The sequence below is a fragment of the Haemaphysalis longicornis genome, unplaced genomic scaffold (genome assembly GCF_048455015.1).
Source record: "Haemaphysalis longicornis isolate Haplotype H1 unplaced genomic scaffold, Haemaphysalis longicornis Haplotype H1 scaffold_77, whole genome shotgun sequence".
In the NCBI taxonomy this organism is placed as follows: Eukaryota; Metazoa; Arthropoda; class Arachnida; order Ixodida; family Ixodidae; genus Haemaphysalis; species Haemaphysalis longicornis.
Window position 1 is genome coordinate 926,801 of NW_027526439.1, and position 13,096 is coordinate 939,896.

Below are 13,096 nucleotides of genomic sequence, written 5' to 3' on the forward strand. Positions count from 1 at the left end.
TTTCTCTTTTGGTTAGGCTGTGATTGTCATGAACTGGTGCCTTAAACTGTGTCGATGAAATGGTCCACTGTCGCAAATCGCCATTGCGCGTTTGCGGATGCAGCTTCGGGACCTTCACCAATTTTAAATTGCACAGACCCGTTACACAGAATATCCACCTCAGGAGGCGCTTGGACTGTCGACCATTCCAGGTGCGGTCTACTCTGCGTTATTGCCTCTTTAGCAGTTGACTGGCCATCCATGTCTTTGGAGCGTCCTCGTTTGCCATCACCGCAACAAACTCAGCAGCAGAATTTTCGTTCGGCAGTACTCACTGAAGAAAGGAAGACTTTGTTGAATGCCTGCAACAGACACAGTGTGTATACCGCAGCCGGACGTATCCACTCATTCGATCCCGACGTCACCCCTACATGCACCTCCCCTTCGCTACTCACTACGGGGTTGCACGCTGTTGCCTAGTAAGGGAGGGCGTCGCCCCGAAGCTTTCGCTCCGGTGCAGCTTATCGAGGGCCGCCAGGACCTCCTGGATGGCTGATAGTTATGTGTCCTTGTCCTAACTGCGCACTGCTACTTGGATCAACGGCAGTTGGTCTGTCCTGGTTGCCGCCTCGTTCAGTCGCCCTTCACAGTCCCACAGCAAGTGGGAAGTCGAGGCCCTAGCATTGTCACACAACACGCACGTGCCTTCCGTATAGTGTTCTGGGTGTATGTGTTTTATGACGACAGGGGTCACCAGTGAATTCATCTGCAGCTGTCTGAACGTGGACGCTTCCTTCCTCGTTAGCTCGGGGTGCGGCAGTGCCAGCACTCTCCTGCTGTTTTTATAATATTTGATGATACCCTGAAAGGTATCGTAGCTGTCCTTCGGTTTGGTCCACCACTCTGCAGACAGGTCCACTGCTGCCGCGCGGCCAGCTAATCCTCGCGCGACTGCATTCGCCGTCTCGTTGTGGTTGGTGGCGAGTTCGGATACCTCGTTGCCCGCGGGGGCGGGGAAACACTTGATTGTCACCTTGCGTCCATCGATCTGCACCCGCTCGAGCACCCGCACTGCTTCACAGCAGAGCCGAGCCAACCATTGGCGAAATTACGCACCGCCCTCTTTGAGTCGCTAAAAACCCTCGTCGTCTCTCGGTCCGCGATGGCCAGGGCAATGGCCAGTTCTCCCGCTCGCTGCGCCTCTCTCGCGACGATGCTCGCGGCGTTCACCTTGACTACCGTCTTCCTGTCTATCACCGCCACCGCGAAGCACCCATGGTCACCGTACTCCGCGACGTTGACGAATCTGGTTCCCGGACGTTTAGGTGCTGTCCTAACACAGCCTTCGCTCTGGCCGCTCTCCTGTCCGCGTAGGGGGTGGGATACATGTTCTTGGCTAACGGGTACACTCGGACGGCGTTTCTGACTGCCGCCGGAAGGTCGCACTCTTCCTACTTGACGAGGCTATGAGGGTCGGACTCCGTCTCTATTCCGAGCCAGGCAAGGATGTTCATCCCTGTTCTCAAACCCTTGAGCCGCTCTATGTGGCCGACACGCCGGGCTTCCGTGATCTCCTCCAGGATGTTATGTATTCCCAGTCAGAGATTCTCCATGCTACGCTGTCGAACACGCCTATGGCTGTCTTGTACGCTTTCCTCATGGCCGCGTTCAGGCGGTTGCGCTACAGAAGCAACCAGTTGTGGAAGGACGCCACGTAGGCAACGTGACTTATCGCGAAGGACTGGATCAGTCTGGGCAGGGTGTCCTCCCTCATCCCCGATCTTCTATTCGCCACTCGGTTGATCAGCTGCATTGCGGCGGCTACCTTGCCTCTCAGTAGGATGCCGTGTCGTTGTTCTTGTGGTTGCCCTGTATCTGAAACCCCAGCATTCTGATCTTGGGTACCTCGGGATCGTCTGCCCATTGCTCGTGCACAGGTTGATATCACTATCCTGCTTGGGTGTGGATACCGGCGCCATTATAAGTAACTCTCACTTGTTCGGGGAACAGATCAGCCCAGTAGCCCTCATCGTGTATTCTATGGCGTCCACCGTCTATTGCATGGAAGACTCAACGTGCCCGTCGCATCCATCCGGCACCCAAAGCGTGATGTCGTCCGCGTATATGGTGTGACGGACTTCGAGTATTGCTTCCAAGCGTCTCGCGGCTCCAATCAAAACAAGATTGAACCGCAGCAGTGATTTCCCCGAGCCCTGGGGCGTGCCCACACTTCCTATCTTCCGCTCGTTCAGAGAGTGGTCTCCTGATTTTATCTTGGCTGTGCGTGCCGAGAGGAAGTCGCGCACGTAGTTGTACTTGCGCTCCCCGATCCGCAGGACGCCGATTTGGGACAGGATGGCCGAGTGCTTCACCTTGTCAAAAGCACTCTGCCGGTTCAGTCCCACTATCGCCTGGTTGTCTTTTGTCACGTTGTCTATGTCCTCCGTCTTGATCTGTAACATGGCGTCTTGGGTGCTCAGCTTGCTCCAGAAGCCGATCATCGAGTCGGGGTACAGATCGTTCTTCTCTAGCTGCGTCTCCCACTTGTAAAGCCCCGCGTTCAGCTTCTTCAGGTCGTCGCTGTTAGACCAGCCAGCGCCCAATGTTTAGGTTCAGTCTCCAAACCATTTGTACCCAAATTAGCATTGGCTTTCATGGATAACCTGTGTGTTTTGTTGACGACAGGTCGTTCTTTTTTTCGTCTTGTGCATGATTTGTTGCTAACTATACCGAAGCTTTGTTTACTTTGTAGACACCGTCAGCGCTTTCACCCTGCTCTATTCTTCGAATCAGCTCAGTCAGACTCCGCCCATGGCAGCAACTTATACAGATATCTGTATTTGCAATAAGTAATCAGTGTATCCTACAATAAAAGCAGTTTAATAGTATGTTCAAATATTCCAAAATAAAAATCCGAGCTACTAACGCGCATTCCATTATTCCTCTCGAACGCATATATGATGGTATCGTGTGAAAAACGCCATAATTCGCACTACAAAAATGCATTGTTTAAAATACAGTCAATATTATTTGGCAACTCCTTCATGTTAGAACACTTTCACCGTTATGTACTCATTAAATACAAGGAGGAAAAGTAGCTTTTGTTGTGGAAGGAAGCCTCTACATCAAGGAGCGGAAATGGGAATAGAAGGGGATGTTTGTAGCTTAGGACATCTTATAGGCGGACAGTACGACCGAGAACAGATGGGCTCCTTGAGAATGCTCCAGAGGCCGCATGGGGTGAGGAGAGCTCACGACTCCAAACTGCTCGCACTGTACCGCTTTTGAAAGAACAGTGGGCAATTAAAGCCCGCATGGAGAATTCCAGTGTACGAGGGTCAATGTTTAAAGAGAATGTATTTTGGGGAGGCTTTAGGTCCCTGTAACGTGCGAATTTCGGACAGTGCCAAATCAGGTGCTGGAGACTGGCTGGTGTCGGGAAGGTGGAGAAGGGACATCGATAGGGCAGATATTAGGTGTACCATTTACGGAAGGTCTGTGGGGTAAGGATAGCATTGGCAGAATATTGGTTTATGAAGCTTTCAGCTGACCTTGAGAGCGAGGGCAGAGTGAACAAGAAGATGGTTGGAAGGAGGGCATTGAGGCGGTCTTTTTTTTTGTATCGTAGAACCTGCATGGCAGGTGGTAATAGAGAGTTTTAAATTGCGGATTGGGGAGGCTCACGCTATGGCGGCGGGTTAGCGGAACCCTACGGCGCAGAAGCGCGTGGGAAGGGCGAGGAAATTACCTTCAGCAGAGCGAATGCACGAGTGCTACGAAGGCGGGCCCGGGGCACTATTCCACCCCACCGGAACGAATTAGCACCTTCCCAGTCGGGGCCCGCTACCCGCTAACCTTAGCGTAGCGGACGATACGCGCTATGCTAAAACTCTATTGTCTCAGAAGGTGGAGGAGCCAATTCAGGACTAGAGATTAGACACACCCATGGAGCCGATTGGGCTGCCTGGTTCCCTGGCTATGACTCCTCTTGCCCAAGTGACCAGTCGATGTGAACATGAATGCCACTACATTTCAGGATGAAGATCTGATGAAGGATTTTGTTGGTGATGGTATTGTTTGATGTGGAACTTTTTAAAATCTGCAGCACTTTGAAAGAGTTCTTCAAGATGCCTGTCTGGTAAGGAACGGACGACTGAAAGTAAACATGCTAAGACTCTTTTCCGCCCCTGAAGTCGAACATGCATTATGATCTTTAGATGAGAAGGCTGCACCCGGTCCTGATTTTATCACGACGAAGGCACTGAAGAAGATTATCTTACCGACTCATGCGTTATTTATGAATATCTGGTGGCCTTACAGTGTCATTCCGCTTGAGTTGAAACAGTCTAAGAATGTGTTCATTCCGAAGTGTCCTACCCCCTGGGGCCAGAGGGCTTGCGACCCATAACTTTATCTGCAGTTTTTCTCCTACTCTTTTCGAAGTTGGTACTCAGCCGTTCGGCTTAATCCAATAAATTCTATAAACACCAGTCAGGCTTTTCTGATGACAGCAGTATCTATTCGAATTTGCTCATTTTACAGGCGCTTATGCGGCACAATGAAAAATCTTGTAAACCTTTCTTTGCCGTTCTTCTCGACCTCCGCAACATGTCCGACTCGGTTTACCATGAAGCAATCTGTGCCGCTCTACAATTCCTTAATGTCCCTGATCGTACGCAGTCGCTCATCAGAAAAATCCATAGTAACACACCCACAGTATACTGGTCTGGTGGGGTCAATGACGGGGTTCATATTCGCTTCAACACGGGTGTAAAACAGGGCGACCCAATGTCGCCCTTTCTTGTTAACTGTGTTCTTGACCCAGCCTTGGGAAATCTCAATTCCACTGAACTTAGCATTTATCTCGGGGGTTCTTGTAGTTCGGTAGTCACATTCGCAAACGACATTCTTTTTCCTTCAGGCTGTTTTGAGGGTCTCCAGGGTTTGCTACAGACAGCGGAGGATTATTTTACTAACGTCAATTTAACTATCAATCCTTCAAAGTCGCTATTCTTCGGTTGGAGAATAAACCACTACACTGATGGCTTCCTCTACGACTTGCCTAAATTACAGTTTTGGACATCTACCTTGTTCTTTTTGGGTCCTAATCGCCCGATCACGTTCCTCCGACTAGAACTCTTCGTCAATAAAACGTTCAAGGTTTACTTCGCAAAGGCCACTAAATTGTTTCAACTGATCGAGAAGGGACCACTCAAGCCGTTCCTGAAACTATACTGCTTCGTCAGCTCGTGGTCCCAGCTCTCCTATACAGTCGTCAAATACCCTTCAAGTCAACAACGAATCCTGACGTCTAGACAAGATCCTTGGTATGAAGATAATGAAAATCATGCACTTACCACAGAAGCTCCCTCGCAGTCACATCTGGCTTCCAGCACGAAATAGGGCCTTGGGGGCTCTTCAGCACGGTCTGTGCAGTTGAAGTCCTTATGCCACCTACTACGACTGTCCTACGCGGCCGCCAATTTCCTTTTCAATGAGATTTTGGGTGCTTGCCAAAGTGGATTTCAGGCTCTTCGATATCCCCGAACGTGTCTCGGATGTGAAGATGGTCAACGCTGCCCTGAAGAAGGGTACAGCAAAATAGTGGAACAGCATCAAGGACCAATACACCAACAAAGACATTTTCGCGCACGTCCAACAGCAGCAAGCCAACTCGTGGCTGCAACACGATTCGAAGTTGTTGAAGGACTTTGACCGCATTAGGGCATTGCGCTTGTGAACCAACTTGTCACCGACAAAGACTTTTTTCAATAAACATTCCCATTATCTAGCCACACGTTTGTGTCGCCGCTGCGCAGAGAGGCTTGAAATGGCTTTTCATCCAACTCAGGAGTGTGAATCTCTAAGCCTAGTTCACCAAGAACGCCACAAGTTCATCACCCAACAAGTCGCGAGGATTGCTTGTAAAAAGAACCCGGAAGCAACGGTGCTAGAGGAGAGGGTTTTCACAAGTCCTGAGGCGAAAACCTCAAGCCCGACTTGGTTCTCTGGGCACCCGACCGAGTGGTCATCGTTGACGTGGTTGTTACGTGGCAATTCAACGAAGGGATTCTGAAATAGAAATGCCAGGAGCAGGCACATAGGTATTCCGTGCTTTCTGGCCTTTTTTCTGTGTGGCATGCTGTGTTCCACGGCATAGTCTTTGGTGCTCGCTCAATGCTTTGTAGGGACTCGATGTTAGCCGGAGCAGCATTTGATCTTCTTCCTCGTGACTTGGGCTCGTTGTCTGCGTGTGTACTTCGTGGTAATCTGATAGTTCTTCAACGGTTCAATAAGCGGGTCCCGGGATGGATGGAGGGATGTAGGAGGTGATTTTTATCTTTAATAAATCTCTTGAGTTCTCCATACGTTTTCGGAGTTTTATTTCCAATTTTGTCGTTCGTGTTTTTGTTCTCTTGCGTTGTGGAGAATCGCCACACTTTTTTGTTGTAGTAAAGAGGCTGGCCAGTGGCTTAACATCTTGTCTGCGCATTTCGCTTTCATCTTCTAACTTCGTGTCGGGGTAGCTTTTGGGCACCTTGCCACGGACATGGTGCACTCGCAAGGCCAAGAACCGTCTGGGCTACGGCCCATTGTTCCATGTCCCGAACAAGTGTTCTTCCATCAGAAGCCAGTGGCCAGAATGCCTAGTTTTCCAAGGGAATGTACGTATTTAGTCCATTGCGTGAATGATAGCATGGAGTTTCGGTTCCAAGATGGCAACACGTAAAATATTGAGGGATCGTTTGCCTTCATATTGAAGATATAAGTGCTCACACAACAGGGACGAAAGTAGAAAAACAACCCTCACAAATTAACCAAGTTATGCGAGGAAATAGACATAATGTTATCTCCCAGTGAGAAGCCGTCAAAGAACAGGCATTCCAAGTGAAACATACTTCCCCCTTTGTTCGCTGTGAGACGTGTGTTCTTTATCTGATACCAATGACATGTGCCCACACTTCTGGTAGCCAAACTGGGCAATGCCTAAACATACGTCTTCAAAACCATAAAAACCCCCTGAAAAATTATAAAGCAGGGCTCCCAACTATGGGAAGACTGCACCACGCATGAGGGTTCACCCATCTCCTCCGATAGCACATTTTCGTCACGGGAACGAAATAAAACCACTCGACAGGTGATGGAAGCGTTTCACATTTGGAGATCCGGCTAAAGATGTTTCGGGGTCCCGTCAAGTGTTTTAACAGACAAATAATACTTTTATCTCTGCCACTTATTGCGATCATAGCAGTTGCTCTGTATGTTATGGGTTCTCTATTTTAAAGCCCTTCTATGCCCGGGGCACCTTGAGTAATTTTGGTGACGGTATTGGTGACACCGCGTACCCCGCTGCGTTTAACATTGTGCAACGCTTAATTTTTGCGGCGCCCTACGCGATTTAATGTTCTTTTTCTGTATGCAAGACAACGAACAACAATCGCCGGAAACACATTGCTGCCGGTGTGTTACAGTGACTGGATGTCGGTCTGTAAGTGCTCGCATGGTGCGTTAACTATTGCGGCGTTAGCCCATCAGCAGTGACGTGCAGAGCCAGGGTATAAACCGGATAGTGGAGCACGCTGTCGAATCTCTTTGAAGGGGTCGCAGCCGCATCGTCACCCACCGCAATGGGCCTGTTGTGGCCAGCCATTGTCTTATCTGTTCACTCCGGTGTGTTTGCCATGTGTTAGGTAAATCTCTCTGTGCTCTGGCATCATCTTCATGTGTATGGGGGTACACGAGTGAACGCATTGCTTCGTCTTCCCTTCCCCCTGACGTTCCATTAAAAGACAGAGCTTGATGGTCACTTTTCTCTACCCTTGACGCTCGAGTCTCGTCCTCAAGGGTCGACGGATCCCACAACTTGGTGCCAAAACCTGGGACTTGTGTCTGCCACGCCGACGCCGACAAGCAGGACCGATAGCCTTTTTTCCATGGCTCCGGCTTGACTGACAGGCGGACCTACCTCCAAGGACCAAGGGTGATTCCAATCGAGCGCAAGCTGCAGCGACGAACTGCCCTTCGCCACAAGCTTTCCTCCGTCTTGACGGAGATAGAAGACGCCCTCCGAAGTGGCACCCTGACTACAACGATGGACGCAGCAATATCCTTGGAGGGGACCGAGGCCATGCTTCGACCGATCCAGAAGCTGGACGACGACATTAAATGGTCACGGAAGAGACCTCCAGCGCAACTTCGTGAAGACCATGGCAGAGCTTCGCTACAGATCTCGAGACCAGTAGGCTGGTGAGTGTCTCGTTTTGCCTTCTGTAACGAGACCTCCTCATCTTGAGCCCACAACCAGCGAAACGAAGCTACCGAACATACAACTGACGAAGTTTGATGGAGACCGCCATCATTGGACCAGATTCTGGAATCAATGTGAGCATGCCGTACACAAGAATTCGGAACTGCGAGCCACTGAAAAGTTTAATTATTTGACCAGCCTGCTTACCGGATCGGCCGCTTCCGCAGTACCTGGGCTTCCTGTTACAGAACAGTGCTATAACAACGCAATAGAAATACTCCTGAAGCGGTTCAGCGAACAGGCTCAGATTGTTCAAGACCACCTGCGGGCACTGATTGAAATCACAGCAGTTTTGTCTTCGAGTGCCGTCGCACAACTTCGAAAGCTTTACAACGAGGTTCAAGTACACTGTAGGAGCTTCAACGCCCTTGGAACAACTGCGGACACCTATAGCTTCATGTTACGTGAGATGCTTCTACGAGCACTCCCTCAAAACATGATCCTGAAGTGCAACCAGTGGTCAAGAACTTCGTGTACTGCTTCAAGGTCAACTGGCAGAGAGTGGGAGCAACAACCGATCGACCACAAGAAAACGTTTGACGAACTGATGGACTTCTTTGGAAACGAAGTTGAGTGCCTGGAAGCAGTTATTCAGGACACGTCGGATTTAACGAACTTTAGGAAGGACGACAAGTCGGGGGAACAGCTGCGAACAGGAATTTTCGAACATGAACATACTGCAGCGTTTGCATGCCTTAGCTCCCGACATACGAAAGTGCTTCTTTTCTTCCGCCTCACATGACGCAGCGTCTTGCCAAGCTGAAGACGTAACCATGGAACATACGAGCCTTCTTACCAAATGCGCACGTTGCTTCCGTTGTTTAACCCGAGGACACATCGCCCGAAATTACAGAAAGAGGATTGCCTGCCTGCGCTTTAAACGACGACATGTCTCCTCGATGTGCAACGGAGATCCGGAGAGCCATGAAAAGGTACAACTTATATAGTCCCCCCTACAGCTCCTCTCAGGAAAAACAGGTTGCGCGATCCTCCTCCAGATGTTGAACTTCCAGGCTTCCGGCGCCCGTCACGCCGAAAGGATACTGTTAGACAGTGGAAGCCAGCGGAGTTTCATCACTACCGCAGCCTCTAGGAAGTTAGAATGCGAATTTCTTGGAAAGGAGGTCCTGACCGTAGGAGTCTCCGGAGGGAAAGAAACGAATGGAACTCTAAGAAGAGTTCGAGTAAACCTGCTGGACCCTACAGGTGAAAAAGCACTCAGTGTTGAAGCACTGGAGGTTTCGTCCATCTGCAACCAGATGATTCCTGCTCCAGACCAGAACATCATCAATGTTTTAAAGTCGCAATCTATCGACACGACAGCTGTACTGCGCGGATCAGGAAGCGACATGGGCATATCCTTTTTGATTGGTTCCGACTTCTACTGGGACATAGTGAGAGGAAACAAAAACAGTTGGACCCAGTATGAAAGCTGTAGAAATACGACTGGGCTGGACAGTTCAAGGACGTGTTCAGACTACACCGAAAACCGTCAACTGTAAGAACGCAATGGTTGTACCCGCGAGTCTGCCTAGTGCACCTTTCGCCGTCGAACGATTTGGAGAATCGGAAGCCACACTCAGTAAAGATACAGTGCGCGCTTCAACAAGGGTTCAAGTCACAGAAGACGCACGATAGGAACACGCTCTTCCTCGGGAGCAGGACCTCAACCTATCCGACAACTTTAATGCAGAAGAGCAAAGATGTGACCAGTTGAAAAAATTCAGGGCTGAAAGGGTTAAGACCCAGGATAAGGGCAGTGTTGCTCAAGAAGCAAGAGCCTGACTGAGAGCCTTATAAAAATGAATAGGAGACCAGTCGATGCTACAGTCCCGACTGTGGTGGGAAGAACCCGCTTGGATGTCTTCACATCGGGAGCTCCTCCAGGAACCAAAGAGTAATCTCGGGCTGCCACAGACAGCAGTGAAGGAGGCTAGTGCAAAGTACTTCACCCTTCAGTTATTGACTTCGATTTCGGTGAACCTTACCCGATTGAACCAGGCTGCCTGCTCAACATCTCTACCCTTTAGAAGCATGCTGGCTCCACGTCCTTGGCCGCCGAGAACATGTAGAATCTCTTCGAAGGGGTCGCAGCCGCATCGTCATCGACCACCATAGGCCTGGTGTGGCCAGCCATTGTCTTGAAGGGACAGAGGTCAATCTGCCTGTGGTCTGGCATCATCGTAATGTCTTCCCTTCCCCCTGACGTTCCATTAAATGCACACCTTGACGGTCGCTTCTCTCCTACCTTGACGCTCGAGTCTTGTCCTTGGCGGTCGACGGATCCCACATGTACCCATCGACTTGCCTGTCCCTGTGAAATACAGAGGCAGCGAAGGACACTACGGGCGAAGGTCCTATCCCATCAACGAAGACCCACCCCTCATAGCACAAAATAAGCCCGTTACTAAGCTACAACAAGCCTTATGCTCTTCTAACTTCGTTTAATCTTCTATCTGACTTTTTGTCCGAGAACTCCTCTAATAATACAGCTATTCTTCCCTGACTATCCAAAGTGCGTGCGTTGAACGTTAAAAAGGTCTATTTCTACGAGAGTACCAACACCCAGAGATTCTTAGCACCCACTGCTATATCGCTGTTCGGACTGCCCGCGTTGGCAGGTGCTATAACGCTGCGGGGGATTGAGGACGAAGAGTCGAGTTTTTCAGCCATAGGAGGTGGCTGCCGACTACTACGGCCGGGTGGCCAGATCCTTCTCCGGTGATGGAGTGCAGTTGATGTCCCTAAGAGCCTTCCTGGCGTGGTTGAGCCTTTCAAGAGCAGCACTTAGATTTCCGGGATGATAGCTCCTTCCAAAACAGTCAAGACTGCATACCTGCATCGGTTGGCCGCACAGAGCCAGACGAAACTGTGCCAGAGAGCTGGGAAGTTTCCCCGGGTGACCGTGCTGCGCACGCCTGCAGTGAATTTGAGCCAATGCTTCTCGGCTTTGCTTTTTTTACGCGCAGTTCTGAAGGAATAAGCTGAGACGCTGGTGTGCTGACGAAGCCAACTGATGTCTGGCTGTTGCAAAGGTAAGCCAGTGCCATGCTTACGTGTATAAAAAAACAATTTTATTTTGAAGCTAAGGTCACCACAAAGGCCACTGATGTCGTATTAGAGTCTTCCGTCGCCTTTTAATACTAATTTACTCCAAAAAAAACTGTTCATCGTGCGCTGTGACAACAACGGGGCCTTTTCGCAATAATGCACAAAATTTAGGCAACCCTGTGTTCTGTAAAGACCGGATACCTTGCGACTATGAGATCAGGGCAAAGAATATTTCCGCATTTTTTCTTTAAAATTATTTAAATATTTAGGTGACCCTTGCTCGGGCAGCCACTGCAGGTGGATGTATCTTTCTCTGCGCCCAGGTTTTTTCGAGTTATTCCAATTTTAGCGATGCTACCCTGGTCTTCATCCAATGCCTAGCCCGGGATAGGCGGTACGTTTCTGACGTATCGGAGAAGGTATTTACAGTTTCTTCCACTTCGTAACCTAGTGCCCAATGTAGCGGTAGTTCCCCCTTAGTTTTCAACAGTCGTTGACCCCTGTGCAGGACATCATCTCCTTTTTTGAAATTTAGCCATGCTTGGTGGGCGAGTTAGTTGTGTGGTTAGTGCGGGCTGTTTATATCCCGTTTACACGAGTGCTGTGACCTTTCCTTGTTTCTATGCGCCTATGCGATGCAGAGAAAAGTTTTTTAACCTGTTTCAACCTTTTTAATGCCTAGGCGGGTAAAAAAACGTGCCTACTGGGCGATTAGGGACAGCGAGATCTGCCCATTTGGGCTACGGTGATTGTTTCGTTGTCATATTGATTTTTGGTTTTAAGTTTACCAAAAATACGCCTACCGGGCTGATTTAACCTGTTAACTAACGAAACAGTCAGGCGACAACGCGAGCGTGGCCTCTAAGGGGCTACCCGGTCTTGGAAGTTAGGATAGTTTTACTTGCCTTGGCACCAGGTGCTACTCAATGCGGCCACTCCCGGCGCCAAAAAAAACAGAAAACGGTCATAGTTTTAGAACCATTCCTGACAGGAAGTTAACATTTTTGCAACGATTCTCTAGAATTTTATAAAACAGGAGTACGAAAGGATTAGAACTTACATGGCAGATTTCCTGTCGACAATTTAAGAATTCGCGCAGGTCCGTCCAAACTCGCGCACCGTGACGTGAAACTACTCGGAGCTTGCCGTCAAAGGGGACGTTTTCCGTCACGGCGGATGATAAAAAAAAAACCATTAAATGGCGCAGATGAAGTGACCAGACACGGTGCTGAAATGAACAGTAAAAGACTCTTAGTGCTGGCGTGTTGGTACATACTGAACCTAATTAAGCGCGCTTAAACGGGAGGGAGGCAGTGACAAGACCAGGGCACTGACGTGAACTAAAAAAACGTGATATTGCGGGCTTGTAGGCACATGCTGAATTTAACTATCAAAGCTGAAACGGGAAAGAGGAACTGATGGCGCTGGTTCATGGCGCTGGCATGAACAAAAAAAAGTGTGTTAGTTGGTGTTTATTGGTGCATACTGAAGTTTTTGTCAGTGCAATTTTTTGTAACTGCAGGAATTCCGTTTGAGCTCGGCGGTTGAAATTCAGTTTGCACCAACAAAGCCGCCCTAAAACGCTCGTTCACTTCATCTGAGCGCCATGTCTTGTTAGTCACTCTGTCCCGCTTAGGTGGGCCGTGCAGAAAACATACAAGTTTGCTTTATTCGAAAGGTTTTGTGTTTCATACGGCCCCCAGCGCTTGTCCGAAAGCAACCGCTGCTTTATTAACTGAGAAATTATTAAATTTTGGT

The 13,096-nt window shown here is 49.4% G+C and overlaps 1 protein-coding gene across 1 annotated transcript; it reads right to left on the reverse strand.

Moving 5' to 3' along the window:
- Window positions 1-2,033: 2,033 nt before the first annotated feature.
- LOC144148106 (uncharacterized) lies at window positions 2,034-10,579 on the reverse strand. Its single transcript, XM_077679695.1, has 2 exons — window positions 10,536-10,579; window positions 2,034-2,559 (listed from the first exon to the last, which is right to left on the reverse strand). Exons 1-2 carry the CDS (start codon window positions 10,577-10,579, stop codon window positions 2,034-2,036), a joined length of 570 nt encoding a protein of 189 aa, XP_077535821.1.
- Window positions 10,580-13,096: the final 2,517 nt, after the last annotated feature.

Bases quoted from the DNA above. Each gene is read 5' to 3' on its own strand.
- LOC144148106 (XM_077679695.1), bottom strand. From the start codon at position 10,579: ATGTGGGATCCGTCGACCGCCAAGGACAAGACTCGAGCGTCAAG. The intron at 2,560-10,535 runs GTAGGAGAGAAG...CTGGTCTAACAG, and splicing joins GACAAGACTCGAGCGTCAAG to CGACGACCTGAAGAAGCTGA.